The sequence below is a fragment of the Cryptomeria japonica genome, chromosome 3, assembly GCF_030272615.1.
Source record: "Cryptomeria japonica chromosome 3, Sugi_1.0, whole genome shotgun sequence".
In the NCBI taxonomy this organism is placed as follows: Eukaryota; Viridiplantae; Streptophyta; class Pinopsida; order Cupressales; family Cupressaceae; genus Cryptomeria; species Cryptomeria japonica.
The window spans coordinates 162,582,738-162,604,764 of NC_081407.1; the positions used below are offsets into that span (position 1 = coordinate 162,582,738).

At 39.1% G+C, this 22,027-nt stretch overlaps 1 protein-coding gene across 3 annotated transcripts in view; it reads right to left on the reverse strand.

Annotated features, from left to right (window-relative positions):
- LOC131031017 (uncharacterized) overlaps nucleotides 1–22,027 on the reverse strand; it is a 176,302-nt gene that overhangs the window by 34,654 nt on the left and 119,621 nt on the right. For all 3 annotated transcript variants that reach the window (XR_009102962.2, XM_057962019.2, XM_057962020.2), the window contains exon 16: nucleotides 2,738–2,953. Coding sequence is in view for 2 of the 3 variants with exons in the window: in XM_057962019.2 (XP_057818002.1) it covers nucleotides 2,738–2,953 (216 nt within the window). In the remaining variant the exon portion in view is untranslated. The remainder of the gene's footprint in view (nucleotides 1–2,737; nucleotides 2,954–22,027) is intronic.

The following is a 22,027-nucleotide window of genomic DNA, read 5'->3' on the forward strand; positions in this document are numbered from 1 at the left end:
GCTCTCTCATGCTGATGCAAAATTTCATCACTACTGTCATGTAGATCAGAACTCTTATGAGCCAAAATTCCCATGCAATCCTCATTCTTGACACTTGTATCACGAGTGTCAATACTCAAGGTCACTCCCACAACACTTTCTGAACTTTCCATGACTTTCAAATCATCATTACGCTCAAGTGTAAGGCTGCTGTCATGAAAATCAGACTTGTTATCATGACTGATAACAACTTCTTGAGTGTCAATAATCACCACATTCTCTTCAAGTTTCACCTTTTTATCCTTAAAAATAGATGTCATATACCGAGCAATTCTATCAAGTTTTGCAGGGTGTGAAATCAATTCATCCAGCTTCTTCTGGTTTTGTTTTAACTTTTCCAATGAGGAATACACTTGCTTCCTATTCTGGTCCAACTGATTCTGGGTACTTGAAGTAACCATGATTAACTAGCTGAATCAATCTACCCAACAGGTTGGCAGGAAACCGCTCTGATACCACTGTAATATCCCTTGGCTAATCTGACCCTGTTTCGCTTATTTGAGCCCCAAGGAAAATTGTCAAACACTTGGCATACAATGTTTGAAGCCGCTGTAGTGAATTCTTTATTTGTCTTCTTTGGGTTTGTAGGCTGCAAATGAAGTTATGGAAAGCTTCTAACAATGCAAAGTTGTTATAGAAATGATATACTAGCTGTTTTAGACCTTTACACACACATGTAATGACTGAAATTAACTAGTACAGCTAGTTGACATTAAGACAAACACTTGTCATGAAAGCTAAGTGGCTGATCAATGTTGAATGTTACCATGAATGTGGAATATGCAACTTATATCTCCATTAAACATATGCAACCTCCAAGTATTTCATGATATAATCATAATAGAAAATGATGCAATGAAGTAATGATTTTTTAATACAATGACCATAGATAGAAAACCTGGAATTTCAATGGCTGCCTTGATATATTGGTTTGATTCTCCTCATACGCAAAGCCCTTGTCAAATATATATAGTTGTTCACCTTTCTAAATCCCCTTCTATAGAATTCAAACTACTGTAGTGCACTGTTCACAGCACTGTAGCGCACTGTTCATGCACACTGTAGCGCACTGTTCACGGCACTGTAGTCTCTTTCAATTTGCAAACAAACTCTGAAATAAACCTTCCAATCAGCTCAATATTGACTTCTGAATGAAGCCAACTCTCACAAGCATAATCAGATGATATTGCACACCCTCTATATGCTGTTACAATGAAGAAGCCACACTCTCCAATGCCGACAAGCCTTGAATCCTATAGAAACCCTTGGTATTCTACACTTCAATGCTCCAGAGAAACTTCAATCAAAAACTCCAATCACATAATCAATCCCCCTTCTCTTCTTTTCAAAAGCCTTATATATATTTCCCATGAAGGTTTGATTTTCTCCAATAAGGCATTAAATCAATTAATGATATTAAATGACATTTAATGATATAATATTTTCACTTTGTCATTTAATATTTCACCTTGGTAAAAGAGCCACAATTAATTAATTAAATGGTCCCCTTTAATGATACTTGGACCCTTACTTAAGTTATAATATAAAATTATATTATAACTTAATAATATAAGCTCAAAACATTAATGTTTATTTAAACTAAATAAACATTAATATCTCCATTAATATTCAACATTTTTCAACGCCGTCTGAACTGGGAGCTGACATGATGAAACTGCATATGACCATACCCCCTTTACTAAAAATAGCAGGGGTCCATCTCTAACATCCCAAGACTTACTAAAAATAAGAAGTAGAGCAAATGATGTCCGAATGATGCCAAACGAAGACCAAACTGAAGCACTCTGAACACTGGAGATGATACCAATCCTCAAAAGACCCTCTATCCAACACATTAGCCTACGAGGGTCAGGATAATAGGCTAATCTCACAAAATCCAAGTCTGCTAAAATGGGGACATTACAAAGTTCCAGCAAATCAAGCATTCAGACATTCGAATGTAAGTCCCCTTGTTATTCCAGCATAATCACATCAAACCAATGAGCTTATCCACACGTAGAGACCCTACATATAAGAACCTTGGAGTTATTTCGATTGATCCTTAGGCAAATCTTCAGCATTCGAATAACTTTGTTCAAGAGAGGATAAGATACTTATGGAATTTTATTCTATGTTCGCATGTGCATAAGAAACACATTATCAAGATTGACATTATATGGGCTCATGCTTATAGTTTTTATTAGATATATTTAAATGTTCACATTTTAAAATTCTTAGTTGCTTTTCACTTGTCTAAAATCCTTTGGCACATTTTATTTATTTGTATTGTATACTATCAAATTATCAATTATCAATTTTCATATATTATCATACAAGACATCTCACCCACCAACCCAAAAATAAAGATTGACATCCCCAAAACCTGTTCTCCCATCCACACACTCCCCATCCTTGAAATTTTGAAGCTTAAAGAATCACTGACAAAGACTTAGAAGGATCACCATAAGTCTTCAACCAAGAGAAGAAAAATATAACTATCTTAAAATGTCAGATCTCACTCGGCAACATATGAAGATTTTAGAACAAAATAGGTTTAATATTTTCTACATTTATCTGTTAGGTACAATATTTGTGATGATGAAAATGCAATATTATTATCATAAAGCAATATGAAAGTATCAAGTAATAGAGATACACAGCATAAAGTCATGCAGACACAAAAAAAATATTATCTTACCTGAGGCTGTGTGTGTTTAAGGCAAACAACCAAAAATGGCCATACTTTGTTCATAGCAGGTAGCAGCATGTTACCATCCTTCCCTGCATCTACACGATTCAGGGTATCCTGAAGCGTTAAAAAGGAATACTCATTTGCCACCCACTCAATTGCTTCTCTAGATTCTTTTTCTTTCACGAGTGCTTCTTCTATTATAGAAAGAATGGTAATCCCGTTCTGCAGCCATTTCAATTTTTAATAATACATAAATCATCTCTTTTTCATAAACATGCATTCCATAATAATTCTGCAATCCTCTAATAGCCTATGTTACAAAATAGCAAACTGGAACATTTTACATCTTATTTTACAAGATTGCAGAGCAGGTATAAAGTGTATGGATTGATTAAAAAAGTTCTGAGTTCTAACATAATAATTGATACAGAAAATGAATGATATAACAAAATCAGATACTTTTTCCCTCCATTTATTTAGACATTAAGTAAAACAATGTTAAGTTTTGATATTCAATTGTTGCTCAGATTTGTATGTTTTAAGAGAACAGTGTAAACAGAAATTTGATTTTCTCATTTGTAATGAACATTTACTTTCAAATGGCTATTGTATGAAAGTTTATGTTTACAAGTTAAAAAATAGCTTATCTCATTTCACAGTTTCAAAAAACAGATATTAATGCATCTTATTCTTGGACCTTCACAGCTCCATGTCCAATAATGTTTGTAAAAAAGAGTAAACAGAGGAAATCACAAAATGCTATATTACCCTGATTTTCTGGGACAGGGAAACGCATTTCTGAGTCCCCAATTTTTCAAGCCATTTTTGGGAATGGCAAAAGCGACAGTTATATAAAATATAGACAAAATTTTAAATATATAGTGAATTTTAAATATTCGTATAAAAACATGGATAAAGCGTGCCTATATACATCATAAAACATTAACATATAACATTTGTGTTGAACTGAGAGTTCACATGAGAGTCAAAGTCGAAACAAATTATCAAAACTCAAACCTTAATTCAAATTGTTTTCAGAATTCATTGTCAAACTCAGTATGCATGTGACATTAAAAAAAATAGGGATTCTATTGCCACTGAAGAAGGGAATCCACACTATTTTCCGGGTGGGAGGACGTAGGGAGTGAAGGGTTAATTAATCAGCCCCAGCTGAATTGGGCAGGAGCCCTCCCTGTTGGCATTTGTCATTGATGTCTGTAGTTTTACTGAGATGTCACAGTAATGGTTTCTACATCAGATTGTTCGTCTTTGCTGTCCTGTGTTTTCAAACATGACAAAAGTTAGATGTTCTATATTCATATAAAGAAACATATCAAGACCATCCTATAACTTCACAGATGATTCAATTCTTACCAACATAATGCAGTGTATAGTAGCTGCATTTCTGACGAATGTTCTTTAGCTTTGATTTGAATATTGGAGTTTGCTAGATATAGGTTTTAATGCCAGCACATAGTAAAGAATGTTCAACTTTATATTAAGGAAGAACTATTCAAAACAGTTATATGTTGTTGACCGAACTTTATATGCATTAAGAAATAAATGTTTTGTTTGGTTGCTAACGTAAGGAAGTTATAATTGGTTAACAAAACAGTTGTAACCATTTTACAACCAATTATCTTAGTTCAGTGATCTAAGAAGATTGTATATATGGCTTGCTGTGTGATAAGGAGTGAGTTCTTAAAAAAAGTTGATCATTTTTTAAAAAGAAAAGTTTAGGCTTAGACATAAATACGATAAGGCCAAAGTAAATAACATATGATATGATCATATACAGATCATATATCTGTAATGTCCCTTTCTCATTAGTTCGCGGATATTCACGGGATTGGCCTATCACTTGACCCTTGTAGACCAAGGAGATTGATTAGCGGGTCGATTTGTAGTGATTTACGGCTTAACATTTTGTGTCTAATTGAATTTATGGCGAAATAAGGAGATTATATGTATTGTGAGACGTGTGCACTTTAATTATAATGTAATAATATTTTAAAAGTGCAATTAAATTAATGTGTAATAAAATAATAAAGTGTAACAAAGGATAATAGAATCTTCTAGAAGGAATCGATTGATTGGTTGTGAAGAAAATAAATAGAGAAGGTTGGTTCATTGTTGATCGTCAGTTGTTTTGAATATCTTCTTGTGTAGACTTGTGGAGCCGAGGGTTTTTGCAGACAATCATTTGGGAACATAAACTCCCTATGATTAGAATAATTGAGGAGGTGAAAGATCTTCCGAGGGGTTACAGTTGAGAGTGGGAGACAAATCAGTCTTCCATAGTGTCCTTATTGAGTTTGCTACTTTTCAGCTCTTCCGCTTATGCTTTGAATAAATGGATCCCAAGAATCAGGGAAACCATTTAATGCAATCATAACAATATCCTTGTCCCCTACTTCACTTCCAATGGAGCTGAGTTGGTCCTTCAATTCTGAAATTTTCATGAAGGAGGACATGACTAAATCTCCCTTGCTCATCTTGATTTGAAAAAGTTGCTGCCTCAAAGTAAGAGCCCGACTGATGTTATTGATTTCGAACATTCCTTCTAGGTGTTTGAACATCTCCTTGGCTAAAGGTAACTTGGAGATGACTGGAACAAGATGACCCTTCACAAAATCAATTATAAACTTCTTTGCCTTAAGAACATTCTTCTTGAACTGCTTTAACTCTTCTAGATCTGAGGGGTCAAGCAAATCCTTGTCTTCCACAAACTGTAACAGCCCAACCTCTTCAAGGGCAAGAAGAACATGAACTTTCCAAGAAGTAAAGTTGAGAGCACCATCAAGTCTGTCCTCTACCTTCAGTCCTGTAACCATCTTGCAAAACTAAAACAGCAAACTGAAAGTGAAGGATAATTGATAATCTGATTACTTTATAATGAACCTAAAGCTCTGGTACCATGTTAATTTTTAGTAATCAGATGAGTATTAAGAAACAGAAAATCAGAATACAAGATAGACAAACACAAAATCAACAAATGACACACAAATACCCTGGGAAAACCTCCCTCTTGGAAGTGAAAAACCCAACAACACTTTTCAAATCTTTATTAGCAATAATCTGTAGGTATCTTTACACTCAGGACAACAATATATATGCACAGATGAAACCAAGCTAGGGCACAGCAATGTAATGAACTTTTCTGCTGATCAAGAAGGATATAAACACAGTTCACTAGTACTGGAGTGCATACTGCCCCTGAGTGGATTCGCTATCACTTGAATTGGTTCACTGTCCTTGGAATATGTTCATTGTGCCTCTAATGGTGTTCGTTGTGCTGCTAATGGTGTTCGTTGTGCTGCTAATTGTGTTCTCTGAAGTGCAAGGTATATTCGTCAGTGATCACTGATGTTAGGCTACGGATAGCAAGTTTCTTATGTTTACCAATCAATGTCACAAATTCGTTGATGGTAGATCGCATATAGGCAGAGATCATTCGTTGATTATCATCGTGTTGTAAGGCATCAATATGCCTTTGTTATATATAAGGCACAAGTCTTCTTATCTCCCAAGTTGGCCTTGTATCTTGCCGCCAAAAACAATACATAACTGTTTTACCACCCAAATTGGGCCTACCCCATTTACAAGTTACATGAGTTTGGGCCCAGCCCAATTACATAATTAATCGCTCTAATTATCACAATATATTTAAATTTTAATTGCCAAAGGAAACATTAAAATTTAATCAAGTTAGAATCCGATTCTAGCTATATTTTTCAACACTCACTCTTAGCTAGGGAGGGTCCTAGCAAATAGTGTAATCGTGCATCATAGATTCATCTTACATTGCCAACAGAGAATGAAAGTAACCTGCAAGAAAACAACAAAACTTTCCATCTTGCATTGGCCGCAGAGGATAGATCCACCTTGCATTGCCCGCAGAGGATGGAAGAGGTCTTTCACCTCAACCTTCTCCCAGAGAAGGAAATATTGTCACCTTGCATTGCCTGCAGAGGATGACTCCACCATGTATTGCCCGCAGAGGGTGCAACTCAATGCATCACTAAGACTGAGACTCCCTCTCAATCATAGCTGGATTCTCCACAATTCCAAGCCTATCTCTGAAGTATTCAAACTTCACACGAGCAAGGGGCTTGGTGAGAATGTCTGCAACCTGCTCATTAGTGCTAACATATTTTAGCTGTAAGGAACCTCTTTGTACCATATCACGAACATAGTGATAGTGAGTTTCCACATGTTTTGATCTCTCATGAAACACAGGATTAGCAGACATTTTAATACAACTTTGATAATCAGAATGAATAATTGTGGCTTCCCAAGGTTGTCCAAACAACCCAACAAGAAGCTTTCGAAGCCACGCTGCTTCTCTCAATGCAACACTCGATGCAATATACTCAGCTTCTGCAGTACTCAAGGCTATTGAGGACTGTTTCTTGTTGGCCCAAGAAATCATAGCAGAACCCAAACTGAAACAGATACCTGAAGTGCTCTTCCTATCGGTAACACTTCCTGCCCAATCTGAATCTGAGTAGCCTTCCAAGGTAATGGTAGTGTTGATTGGATACTTTAGCCCATAGCCAACCGTTCCACACAAGTATCTCAGAATATGTTTGGCTGCAACAAGGTGAACATGTTTTGGCTTGTTCATAAACTGGCTGAGTGCACTCACTGCATAACAAATATATGGTCTAGTGTTAACTAGATATATCAATGATCCAATCAACTGCCTGTACTCGGAAGGATCTGCAAAATCAGAGTTAGTTGCAGATAAACTCAATTTCTTCAAGTTAGTTTCCATAGGAGTAGACATAGGTTTGCAATCCAACATTCCAAATCTCTTCAAAATATCAACAGTATATTTTCCTTGATTTAGAATGATTTCATTAGGTCTTTGCAACACTTCTAATCCTAAAAAGTAATGCATTAAACCTAGATCCTTCATTTTGAATTCAGTAGCTAATTATTTCTTACACCTAACGATGAGACTATCTTCGCCAGTTAGAAATAAATCATCCACATATAAAACAAGAATGAGCATTTCACCATTAAATATTTTAAAGTAAAGGTTAGGGTCAGCATCATTCTTACAAAACCCTAAACTAACTAAGTACTTATCAATTCTTTCATACCAAGCTCGAGGAGCTTGCTTGAGGTCGTAAAGAGCTTTCTTTAATCTGCATACATGAGATTCTCTATTATGAGTCTCATATCCTTCTGGTTGCTCAATATAGACTTCTTCCTCAATGACACCATTAAGGAAGGCAATCTTTACATCCATATGATGTAACTTCCAACCCTTAGTTGCAGCAATGGCTATAATAGTTCTAATAGAAGTATATCTAGCAACAGGGGCAAATGTTTCTTCATAATATATGCCTTCCTTTTGAGAAACACCACGAGTTACAAATCTAGCTTTATATTTCTCTATACTACCATCTACAACATGTTTAATTTTAAACAACCATTTAGAAGAAACAACAGACTTACCTTTAGGTCTAGGTACAATATCCCAGACATCATTCTTGATGATAGATTGATACTCTTCGTCCATAGCTAATTTCCATGCTTGCTGGTTCATGGCTTCTTCTATGCTGGATGGTTCAGACTCAATGATGTTGCACATCATTGCAACATAGTTGGAGAACTTCTGAGGTCTCTTACTTTCTCCGAAAGTGCCACTAGGAGCTACAAACATTTTTGCTTCTTGAATTGTGCTCCTAACCCAAAGTGGCCTTTTCTTGCTCACTGCAATATCTCTAGGTCCATCAATTGGATCCAGAGGCTCAGGAGGATTACCATGCTCAATAGGTTCGGGAAGCTCAATAGACTCATTCTGAATCTTAGGGTTAGTATCAATGTCCATGTTTTGATTATCATTAACTTCTCTATCATCATTTACAAAGGAACCTTTAGATTTCTTAAAATGCAATATTTTCTTCAAACATAACATCTCTACTTACCTCAATATACCTTTGTCCTGGAATGTAGACACGAAATGCTTTGGAGGATTCCCTGTATCCAACAAGGATACCTTTCTTCCCGGATGACTCTAGCTTAGTTCTCTTTTCCTTTGGCACGTGAACATAGACAGGACTTCCAAAAATCCTTAGGTGACTGATATCCGGTTTGACTCCAGTGAAGGCCTATTCAAGAGTCATGTTCTTCAAGATACGGTGAGGGCATTTGTTCTGAATGTATACTGCAGTCTTGGATGCTTCGGCCCATAAGGAAGTCTGCAGATCCTCATCATGAATCATTGCTATAGATGCCTCAACAATGGCCCTATTCTTTCGTTCAGCCACACCATTTTGCTGAGGATTGTAGGGAATGCAGAACTCCCTCTTAATTCCTATCTCTACACAAAAGTCATTGAAACTACTTGAGGTGTATTCACCTCCATTCTTAGATCTTAACACTTAATCCTTTTACCAGACATTTTCAGCTAAGGCTTTAAATTCTTTAAACCTACTTAGCACTTCATTAGATTCTTTAGATTTTGGAAAGTAAATCCAAGTCTTTCTAGAAAAATCATCTATAAATGTAACATAGTATAGAAATCCACTAGATGAAGGAACAGACATGGGTCCACATAGATCAGAATGAACAAGTGCTAATTTTTCTTTAGCTCTACTTTCACTTTTATGAAATGGACTCTTAGTGTTCTTACCTAATGCACAACCTTTGCAAGTATCATCATGAAAATAACTAAGTTTAGGCATACCTTTAACCATCTTTTCAAGTGAGGGAAGTGCCTGAAAGTGAAGGTGGCCAAGTCTTCTATGCCATAGTTCGCTAGATTCGAGAGCTTCATGGATGAGTGCTCGAACATGATTAGCTGAAAGCTTATACAAACTATCATATCTATTTCCAATAACACGAGTAGATTTAAAACTAGATTTATTAGGCCAAGCAAGTACTTTACCCTCAAAAAATGCTATTTGATAACCTTTATCGTCTAGGGCAGAAATGGAGATTAAATTTGATGCAAGGAGATACCAAATTCCAAATTTAAAGAAGTATTGCCAAAACCTTTTACCGAATATTGAGCATCATCACCAATTACCACATGAAGATTGGACTCTTTCTCCATTAAGCCTGAGAGGTGCTCCCGGTATCCCATGATATGTCTGCATGCACCACTGTCTATCAACCAAGTGTTGATGTCAGTTGGCACATTACTGGATAAGGCAGAAATGAAGAGGAAGTCTTCGTTATCCTTCGAATCTGCAACTTCATTCAGGTTCGCTTCTCCTTGTTTGGGTAGATTTTGAAATTCTTTAGCATAGTGTCCAAACTTATCGCATCTGAAGCAACGGACACGTGAAAGATCCCTTGGCTTCTTCCTTGAATCGTAAGCAGCAGGAGATCTTAAGTCTCTATCTCTTTTGAAGTTGTTCTTCTTCCAATGATCACCCTTTCTTTTGACATGTTGAGATGCAAGCACATGATGATCACCTCCATGAGTGCCTTTTAGCATTCCTCTTGCAGCTAGGCGAGATTCCTCTTGAATGCAATCAAACCGGAGGCAATCAAAACAAGGAAATTAAGCTCTTTCGCTTATGCTTTGAATAAATGGATCCCAAGAATCAAGGAGACCATTTAATGCAATTAGGAAAATATCCTTGTCCACTACTTCACTTCCAATGGAACTGAGTTGGTCCTTCAATTCAGAAATTTTCATGAAGAAGGACATGACTGAATCTCCCTTGCTCATCTTGATTTGAAGAAGTTGCTGCCTCAGAGTAAGAGCTCGGTTGATGTTATTGATTTCCAACATTCCTTCTAGGTGTTTGAACATCTCCTTGGCTGAAGGTAACTTGGAGATGACTGGAACAAGATGATCCTTCACAGAATCAATTATAAACTTCTTTGCTTTAAGAGCATTCTTCTTGAACTGCTTTAACTCTTCTGGATCTGAGGGTTCAGGCAAATCCTTGTCTTCCACGAACTATAACAGCTCCACCTCTTCAAGGCCAAGAAGAACACGAACTTTCCAAGAAGTAAAGTTGAGAGCACCATCAAGTCTGTCCTCTACCTTTAGTCATGTAACCATCTTGCAAAACTAAAAGAGCAAACTGAAAGTGAAGGATAACTGATAATCTGATTACTTTATAATGAACCTAAAGCTCTGATACTATGTTAATTTTTACTTTTTACTGTTTTAGTAAACAAATAAGCATTAAGAAACAGAAAATCAGAATACAAGATAGACAAATACAAAATTAACACATGATACACAAATACCTTGGGAAAAACTCCCTCATGGAGGTGAAAAACCTAGAACACTTCTCAAATCTTTATTAGCAATAATCTATAGCTATCTTTAAACTCAAAACAACAATATATATGCACAGATGAAACCAGGCTAGGGCACAGCAGTGTGATGAACTTATCTGCTGATCAAGAAGGATATGAACACAGTTCGTTGATACTGAGGTGCCTGCTGCCCCTGACTGGATTCGCTATATCTTGAAATGGTTTGTTGTCCTTAGAAAATGTTCACTATGCCTCTAATGGTGTTCGATGTGCTACTAATGCTGTTCGCTGAAGTGCAAGGTCACAAATTCAATGTAACAAATTCGCTGATGCCAGATCACATATAGGCAGAGATCATTCGCTGATTATCATCTCGTTGTAAGGCATCAATATGCCTTTGTTATATACAAGGCACAAGTCTGATTATCTCCCAAGTCAGCCTTATATCTTGCCGCCAAAAACAATACTTATATATTTAAATACATCTGTGTTTTACCGCCCAAATTGGGCCTACCCCATTTACAAGTTACATGAGTTTGGGCCCAGCCCAATTACATAATTGATCGCTCTAATTATGACAATATATTTAAATTTTAATTGCCAAAGGCAACATTAAAATTTAATCAGGTTAGAATCCGATTCTAGCTATATTTTTCAACATTGAGGAGGTGAAAGATCTTCCGAGGGGTTGCAGTTGAGAGTGGGAGACAAATCAGTCTTCCATAGTGTGTTTATTGAGTTTGCTACTTTTCCATGGTAGATGGGATTCATGGTATTTTCAGATTGTCAGATTGAATGCCCATTGTGTATCGATTTTGATTGAAGTAGGAAGGCGATCCTATTCAAGAACATTTAGAAGTGAATTTGTGGGTTTGCTGATTGAATTGTAGGTCTGAAAACAAAATCATATTATTTCCTCTTAACCTACGATTTGGCTCATATTTCATCATTCAAGCATCAAATCTTCCTTAAGAAGTCAGTGATAATACTGGAGAAGAGAGGCGATGCTTTTTGAGAAACTTGGAGGGAGTATTCAGAGCGAAAACAGTGCCTAATCGGTCTGAGACAAAATCGTAGCAGTCTGCCATCACCTTCAATTTTGGTTCACAACTCCCTATATTGGCATTGAACATCATTAAGAGGGGTAGTGCTACATTGGAGAGGCCAAGGCGATCTTTTTGGGAGAAAGATTGGAAGCTAGCAGAATGCTCTTAATCATTATCAGTCCACTCTACTACAGCAAGGGGCGATTTCTGAAGACAAGGTTCAATCAGCTGATTGGAGGCTTCTTAATCAACGATATTGCTTGCTTCTTCAAGGATTGAGTTAGGCGATTCTTTCCAGGTTCATTACCAAACAATCTATGTACTCATTTCAGTTAGTTGAATTAATCATCGTTGTCAATAGTCTTCAGAATTTCTGAGTGTTAAGGGGTAGAGTTTGATCATAGTATTGTCATTGTAATGTCCCATTTGATCATCATTTGAAATAAGAAAGGAAGGAGTGAGGTTTGCATCTTGATACATGGTTTTCTGAGGTTGTATGTCAACTGTTTGTGATAATGTCAGCTAACTGTAAGTTCATGATAGTGGGTCTAATTTGACATAGCACATTATAAAACAGTTGTATATGCATTCTTAGCAATCATTCATTCATTAGCAGTCATTTACAGTTGTGCAATAATGGGAAATATGTGACTGCTAACATCTGCAACAATCTGAAAACTTATGAGACAACATATCAGCATAACACGCAAAACTCAAAACCGCCTAAGTTTAACACGCAGATTGGAAAGTCTGATTGTTAGCAAATATTCCTTGCATTCCAATCTATCAACTGCAAGGGATATTTCAGTGGTATCAGAGCTAAAATCCTGTCATCATGTGATTGATGAGTGGAAGGGAAATCAGATATTACAACAGGGAACAGCGAAGACAACAATATCATATCCCACGGATACCTGAAGTTGAGACATTTTCAGAAGCTTTGAGAGAGAAAGAAAAAGATAAGGCAGCTCCAAACATGGTTGAGGATGACTAGGATGCTAGAATCGAACGAAAGTTCAATACTATGATTGATATGATGTCACGGTTGCTTGGAAAATTGGAACAAACACACCATAATCAGCAACCTGAACAGAATCAAACAAATAATTCAGGGGAAAACAGTGGTGTTCATGGGAGCGACAATGAGGTAGAAGGGAGAGAAAGGACAGCTAATCAGCGTGATACTTACACTAGAGGATCAGCCTCTAGACCTCTTTTCCCTACATCCACTCCACAGGAAGAACAACCACAAGTTGCTGCACCTGTACCTTATGCGGATGAAGCACGGCAAGCATATCTGGAGTATACTACTTTGCCCCCTGACTTGAGAGATATGTGGTCATTCAATCAGTTTATGAATCAAAGGAGTAGGAGAAACAGTGGGAGGAATGATTACCACACTCCGGCGCGGACTGATTATTAGCATACTCTTAGGAAGATTATGCATGCCATATTTTGACGGGAGCGACAAATGTACAACAAGAGCATGGGTGCAAAAGTTGGATAACTACTTGTCATTAAGACCGATGCCCAAAGAGGACACTATCAGGCTCGCCACACTTCATTTAGAGGGTGTTGCTCATGAATGGTGGTATCATGGATTAATCCAGCTCGGTCATAATCACATCACCACCTATGCTGAATTCATAGACAGGTTGATAGAGAGGTTTGATCGTAAGGATCCGGAGATGTACTTCAAAGAATTAGCACTGCTGAAACAGGTTGGTAGTTTGGAGGCTTATATTGGTGAATTCCAGAGGCTTGCGGAAATGGTGCCTAGCATTTAAAAAAGGAGGTTGGTTATACTATTCATTGAAGGATTATTGGAGCCTTTGAGAGATTGGGTTAAGGCATTTCACCCACTTACATTGTTGGAAGCCATGAAGAAAGCATGCAGTATGGAGCTTGCAGCACCTAGAAGTAAGTTCCCATCCAAATTCTCTTCCAACAAAGATAGCAAATTTCCTCACAAGAAACATGAGAAATCAGATTTCAAAAACAAATTTCCAATGGGCAAAAATCAAGAAAGTTTGAATGATCTAAGGAGGAAAAACCTTTGTTTTTGGTGTAAGGCACCCTATACACCCGAGCACGAGTGTCCCATGAGACCCAAGGCCAAGGCAAAGCAGATGGAATGGGTGTATGAGCATGAGGATAATTCTTTTTTTTCAGACCAGCAGAGTGACCATGATGATATTGAATCAGAAAAAGCTTCAAAAGCGTCAGAAACTGAGTCAAAAGGTAAGAGAACTACCATGTGCATTACTAAAACAAATGCAGAAGCATATGGATTTCAAAGAATTGATTCATTAACAGAATGAGCAAGACGCTCATAAATAATACAAGAATAGCAAGTTTCTAATAAGAAACTGCTGAGAAGATCGTAGACGATCTAACTAAAATAGAATATACACTATTGAGCATTAATACTAAAATTAACATTATTTTAATATTCTATTACCCTCCCTTAATGCTCAATCTATTAACTACACCTATAGACCCCCTAAATTTTACAAATTTATCAGGACCAAGGGGCTTGGTGAAGATGTCTGATGGCTGCTCCGAGGTAGGAACATACAACAACTGAATGGATCCGTCTTCAACCAGCTGTCGAATATAGTGACAATGAGTTTCCACATGCTTGGTTTTTTCATGGAAGACTGGATTCTTGGCGAGTTTGAGCACTCCCTGATTATCACAGAACAAGGGAGTAGGACCTGCCTGGGAGACATGCATATCCGCAAGCATTCGTCGAAGCCAAACCGCCTCACAACATGCCTTAACTGCTCCCCGATACTCTGCTTTTGTCGAGGAGAGAGCCACTGCCTGCTGCTTCTTACTAGTCCATGTGACAACACCAGATCCCAAACTAAACACATACCCTGCTGTAGACTTACAGTCATCAACCGAACCTGCCCAGTCAGAATCTGTGTAGCCACTGAGTATAGGATTAGAACTCCGAGTGTACAAAAGTCCATAATCAGGAGTGCCACTCACATAACGCAGCACACGCTTCGCTGCTATCCAATGATCAGCCTTGGGAGCTGTCATGAAGCGTGAAATGTAGCTCACTGCAAAACTCATGTCAGGTCTAGTGGCAGTAAGATAGATGAGGCTGCCCACTAGTTGCCTGAACAGAGATTCATCCACAACTGGTGAAGATGACTGAGCTGAAAGTTTGAGCCCGGGTTCCATAGGAGTAGAGGCAAGTTTGCAATCCTGCATTCTGAACCTATCCACAAGACTTCTAGCATACTTGGACTGAGAGAGAAAGATACTGTTCTCAGTCTGCCAGACTTCAACTCCTAAGCAATAATGTAGAAGTCCCAAATTTGTCATATCAAAGGTGCGGCACAAATCCTGTTTGATCCCAGTGATCAAATGTGCTGAACTGTCAGTAATGATTAAGTCATCCACATAGACAACCACAAACAGAACATCATTACTAGTATGCTTGATATACAGGTTTGCATCAGATGGACTCCGCTGAAAACCATGATCTATTAGGTACTTATCAATTTTCATGTACCAAGCCTGAGGAGCTTGTTTCAGACCATAGAGTGCTTTGACTAGTCTACAGACCTTCTGTTCTTGACCAGCAACCTTGAATCTTGGGGGTTGCGTCATGTAGACTTCTTCCTGTAAGTCACCATTCAAAAAAGCACTCTTGACGTCCATCTGATGGACTTTCCAACTGAACTGGGCTGCCAAGGCAAGAACGAGCCGTATGGTACTCATTTTGGCTGTAGGAGCAAAAGTCTCCTCGTAGTCAATGCCTTCTTTCTGTGAGAACCCACGAGCAACAAGACGAGCCTTATACTTGTCTAGGGTTCCATCAGCTTTGTATTTTACTTTGTACACCCATTTGCAGCTAATGGGCTTCTTCCCTGAAGGAAGATCAGAAAGGGCCCAAGTGTGATTCTTTTGAAGACTCTGGAACTCAGCTTCCATAGCCTGTTTCCACTCAGGTATACCTTTAGCCTCTGAATATGTTTGAGGCTCAAAAACACTGTGTATGTTAGCCATGAGAGCAAAATTGACTGTATGCTGCTGTTTGCTCTTATTACGGGAGGTTCTACCCTCAATGAGCTCAGTATCCCTGAGATCGCCAATGGTCTTGGCCCACCATTTAGGCCGGAGAGTAGAAGTGCTAACATCTGGAGGAGCTGGAAGAGGCTCAGGATCAGGAACAGGAGCAGCAGGAGGAGGATTATTCTCCGAAGGGAACTCAAGTAGTGCATCATCAAAAATAGATTCTCCATCATCCCTCCCATCAGGCGAACCTAATAGAATAAGAACACTGTGAGGCTGATCCTCAGAACTCTGCTCAGAAGAAGGGGACTGAAAGAATCCTCTGTCTTCATCAAATACAACATCACGACTGAAGATAAGACGTTCAATGTCTATATCTATCAGTCTGTAGGCCTTATGGTGATCACTGTATCCTATCATCATGAGTTTCTGACTTTTGGAATCCATTTTGGAGCGCTTAGCATCTGGAATCCAAACATAGGCAACAGAGCCAAAAACCTTCAGGTGGCTGATCTTAGGCTTTCGACCAGACCAAACCTCTTTTGGAGTCTTCCCCTTAACAGCCCGAGTAGGGGAACGGTTAAGGAGGTAGACAACAGTAAACATTGCTTCAGCCCAATACTTATTCGGAACACTCCTGTGTTGTAACATAGAGCGAGCCATCTCAACAACCGTACGATTGCGACGCTCGACAACACTGTTTTGCTGAGGAGTGTAGGGTGTAGTCAATTGGCGTTTGATGCCATGGGTATCACAGAAGTTGGAGAATGTAGAAGAACAAAATTCCCCCCATTATCTGTCCTAAGAGTAATGATGCTATGTCCAGACTCTTTTTCAACAAAGGACTTAAACTTCTGAAAGATACTAAATACATCTGATTTGTGTTTAAGAAAGTACACCCACATCTTTCTACTAAAATCATCTACAATAAGCAAAAAGTATTTGCAACCAGTAACAGAAGATGTATTCATAGGACCACAAATATCAGCATGAAGTAATTGAAGTACCTTAGATGCACGCCAAGACTTTCTAGGTGTGAATGAAGTCCGATGCTGTTTGTCAGCTTGACAGGCGCCACATACTCCAAGATGCTGAGTCTGAATATCAAGTAACCCTGAAACAAGTCCCTCCCGAGATAGCTGAGAGAGATACTGAATGTTGAGATGTCCATATCTCTGATGCCACAAAGTGCTGAGAGGAGAAACACGAGCTGCCAGAGCCACTTCAGGAGAATCACCAGTGTCAAGAAGCCTGTATAGGCCATGATCCTCTAGACCAACAGCAACAGTAAGACGAGTCTCCCGATCAATGATGGAACACTTGTGAGCACTGAACACCACATCTAGCTGAGGAGAATTCCTCATAATCTGACTGACAAAGAGCAGATTAAGTTGCATAATAGGAACATAGTACACATTCAGGAAAATTAGAGTCCTGCCACCAGACTGTATCTGAACAGTGCCTCTGCGAACAACTGTATACCCCTCACCTCTGCCAAATACAACGGAATCACTGAAAGATGAGAAGTCTGTAAACCAGTCACGCTGATGAGAAAAGTGACGTGATGCACCAGAGTCGATGTACCAAGCAGAAGACCTGGCATGATCTGAAGACCTCTTAGCCATAAAGGCATAAAAGGCAGACTCCTTCTGCTCGGAATGTTCAGCAACATGCGCCTTCTGGTGTGACCCTCCTTGCTTCTTTTGTTCAGAAGCGAGCCTCTGACGGCAATCTTTCTTCATATGGCCGTAGTTGTGACAGTAATTGCACTGCACATTCTTCTTCTTAGCACCATCCTGTGTCTGAGAAGAGCCTTTCTGCTGAGAAGACTGAGAGGACTGAAATTTGCCTTTATCCTTGTGAAAGGATTGGGCTGTGAAGGCATTTTCCGAGGAGGCTGACGTAGTACCACTACCAAACTGTTGTTTCCAGCGATCCTGCTGTAGAAGTTTGGTGCACAATTCTGAAAACTTCAGATCAACATTAGTGGAAGTAATATTGAGGGTCTCAATGAAGTGTTCATACGATTTCGGAAGACTTTTCAGAGTGATTACTACCATGTCTTCTTCCTCCATAGTCCAACCAATAGCTTCGAGCTGATCTCGAATGTCCTTAATCCTCGTGAGGTGTTCCTGTAAGGACATACGTTCGTCCATCATAATGGAGAATAGCTGATTCTTTAGAAAGAATGCTCGGCTCTTGTCGGATGTCTCATGCAATTCCTTCAGATGCTTCCAAATGTCGGAAGCTGTCTTGCCGGAAGGAATCTGCGGTAACTGATCATCAGTCACTGAGAGTTTGAGAAGCATAACTGCCTCCCGATTGCGTTCATCAAACTTATCTTGATCTGCACCAGGTGTACCAGGACTGAGCTCTTTTCCCAAAACAAGTTGGTCAAGACGCCTATATTCAAAAATGGTCAACATACGCTGTTTCCAGATGTTGTAATTGTGGCCATTAAAGCATTGACTGCCTTCTAACATCAGATTGGTGAGAGAAGCCATTTGCACGTTTCCCAATGTACTGAAAGATGAGAGAAAACCCAAAAGGAATCTGAAAACCAAATTCAAATCCGTTGGCTCGAAAATCGAGGCACGAAAAACGATGCACCCAAAAAAATCAGGCAACTACCCAGATTAGGTTTCGAAAAACCCACCAAGAATCTGCAAGAAAAATTTATTTTCGATAAAAACTTGAAGGTAAACACCTTAATCGAAAAAATCAGAGGGTCGTGGAAGCCATGATACGCCCAAAAAATCTGCAGACAGAAGAAACTTGGCACAGGGAAAAAAAAAGAAGTCGCGCCACTAGTAGAGATGTCCTCACGCGGTTTTAGAACCCACAGTAACGAGCCTAAAACAGTGCGACGTCTGCAGGTCACGCACAGAGCCGCGGACGCCGCCAGACACAGGTCCCGACGACTCTGCAGGTCGCGCACCAACCGCGGACGCCGCCAGACACAGGTCGCGACGACTCTGCAGGTCGCGCACCAACCATGAACGTCGCCGAACACAGGTCGCAAAAAAACGCGATTGTACAAACCCGCGAGGTAGTCACAGGAGCTAGGAAACTGAAAAACCCTAGATGGATTTTTAAAAACCGAAAATAATTTCGAAAATTTCCACTAATTGGAAATTAGAATTAAAAAAATTTCGAAAAAATTTCTCCTATAGCTCTAATACCATAAAACAAATGCAGAAGCATATGGATTTCAGAGAATTGATTCATTAACAAAATGAGCAAGACGCTCATAAATAATACAAGAATATTTACAAGAATAGCAAGTTTCTAATAAGAAACTGCTGAGAAGATCGTAGACGATCTAACTAAAATAGAATATACACTATTGAGCATTAATACTAAAATTAACATTATTTTAATATTCTATTAATTACTTCTTTGCATCGTGAGGATTCTTTTCGAATGAGGGGAATAATAGTAGGGCAGCGAGTCATCACTCTCTTTGACACAGGAGAAACACATAACTTCATTGATGAGAAGCTGGTGGCAAGACCTGGGATTCAGAAACAGGATTTTGAGGGAGTTCGAGTTCGAGTTAGAGTAGCTGATGGTTTTGCCCTCACTTGTAATAAGATATTACTGATCTCCCTATGCATTTGAGTGACTGAATTCAAGGCTGATTTCTATGTAGTCAATATGGGAGATATGGATGTAGTACTTGGGATGACATGGATTCACGATATTGAGGAGCTCACACTTAATGTAAAACATATGGAGCTGCGGTTTGAAGCAAATGGAAAGAAGCATGTGCTCAAAGCAATCACAGACACGAGCTTGCGGATGATCTCTTTTAGGAGGATGGAGAGATTAATTCGCCATGATCAGCTAGAGTGGGCAGCAGCATGTAGAATAATGCCTACAAAGACAGAGCAGCAGAAGGTTGAGTATGCACCCGATACAAAGCTTGTCGACTAAACACCCCAAGGTGTGTAGTGCTATTCCACCAGGCAGACCTCCTGATAGGGGCATTGGGCATATCATGGAGTTTGAGGAGGGTGCCAAACCCGTCATGATTAATTCGCCATGATCAGCTAGAGTGGGCAGCAGCATGTAGAATGATGCCTACACAGACAGAGCAGTAGAAGGTTGAGTATGCACCTGATAGATATACAGAGCTTGTTGACTAAACACCCCAAGGTGTTTAGTGCTATTCCACCAGGTAGACCTCCTGATAGGGGCATTGACCATATCATGGAGCTTGTTGGACATGGGCCACATATGTCCAAGTAAGTCTACCTTTGCTTCATCAGTGGTGTTGGTTAAGAAAAAGGATGGTACTCTTCGGATGTGTATAGATTACAGGGTTTTGAATAAGAGAACCATCAAGAACCGATACCCTATTCCACGCATTGATGAGCTGATTGATGAGTTACATGGAGCTTGCTACTTCTCGAAGATTGACTTGAGGTTAGAATATCATCAGATTCGAGTAAGGGAGCAAGATATAGAAAAGACAGCTTTTCAATGCCATTGTGGACACTTTGAATTTTTCGTTATGCCTTTTGGTTTGACCAATGCGCTAGCTACTTTCCAATCCACTATGAACAGGGTTTTCCAACACCAGTGTAGGAAATATGTCTTTGTATTCTTTGATGATATTTTGGTTTACAGTAGGACATGGCAAGAGTAGTTAGCACATTTGGATGAGGTATTGAGTATTTTAGAGAGGAAGTCCTTGTATGCTAAGGAGTCCAAGTGTGCTTTGGGATTGACAATGTTATTATACCTTGGACACATTATCAGTGTTGAGGGGGTGCGAATGGATCTAGATGAGGTCCAAGCCATTATAGAATGGCCTACTCCTGAGAACCTTATGCAGCTTAGAGGATTCATGGGATTATATGGTTTTTACAAGCGCTTCGTCAAGGGTTTTTCTCAACAGGCAGCACCATTGATAGACTTGACGAAGAAAGGGGCTTTCGTTTGGATTGATCAGGCACAGCAGTGTTTTGAGAAGTTCAAACAATTGATGACCACATGTCCAATGTTGGCTGTACCAGATTTTTCTAAGCCATTTGAGCTTTAGTGTGATGCATCAAGTGAGGGCATTGGTGCAGTGCTCATGCAGGATAAGCACCCTATTGCTTTTGAGAGTCGGAAATTGAGAGGGCCTGAGAGGACTTATAGCATATATGATAAGGAGATGTTGGCCATTATGCATGCATTGGCCAAGTTCAGGCAATACTTGGTGGGCTCTAAATTCAGCATCAAAACAGACCACAATAGCTTGAGACACTTCTTTGGGCAGCGTGATTTGAATGACCGCCAACAGAAGTGGGTTGGTAAGCTACAAGCATATGACTTTGACATCACCTATGTCAAAGGGAAGAATAATGTTGTTGTTGATGCATTGTCTCGCAGGCCACATTTGAGTGCTATGATTGAGATTACTGAAGATTGGAGACGTTTGATTTCGGTAGAATATGCTAGGGACTCATGGACCTCTAGCATCATGGATGGTACAGTGCAGGATAGCAAGTACTCCATTGTGAATGATCTCATGATTTACAAAGGGAGGATATTTCTTGTACCAGGATCAGAGATGAACAGGATTTTGAGAGTCTTACATGATTCTCCCATGGCAGGACATCCGGGTTATTATAAGACATATAGACAGGTCAGGGAACGGTTCACTTGGAAAGGGCTCAAGTCCGATGTTCTTCAGCATGTTAGAGAGTGTCTTGTTTGTCAGCAGAACAAGCAAGAAGTGGAACACACTTATCCAGCAGGACTTCTCTAGCCACTTCCCATTCCTGACAGGAAGTGGGAATGATTATCGATGGATTTCATTACTAGTTTGCCTAGAGTCCACGACAGTGATTGTATTTATGTGGTTGTTGATCGACTTACGAAATTTGCTCATTTCTTTCTGATCTCAGCTACTTATTCAGCAAGATAGGTGGCAAATCTATTCTTTTGAGAGGTTTTTAGACTTCATGGGTTGCCTCGAACTAGAGTTAGT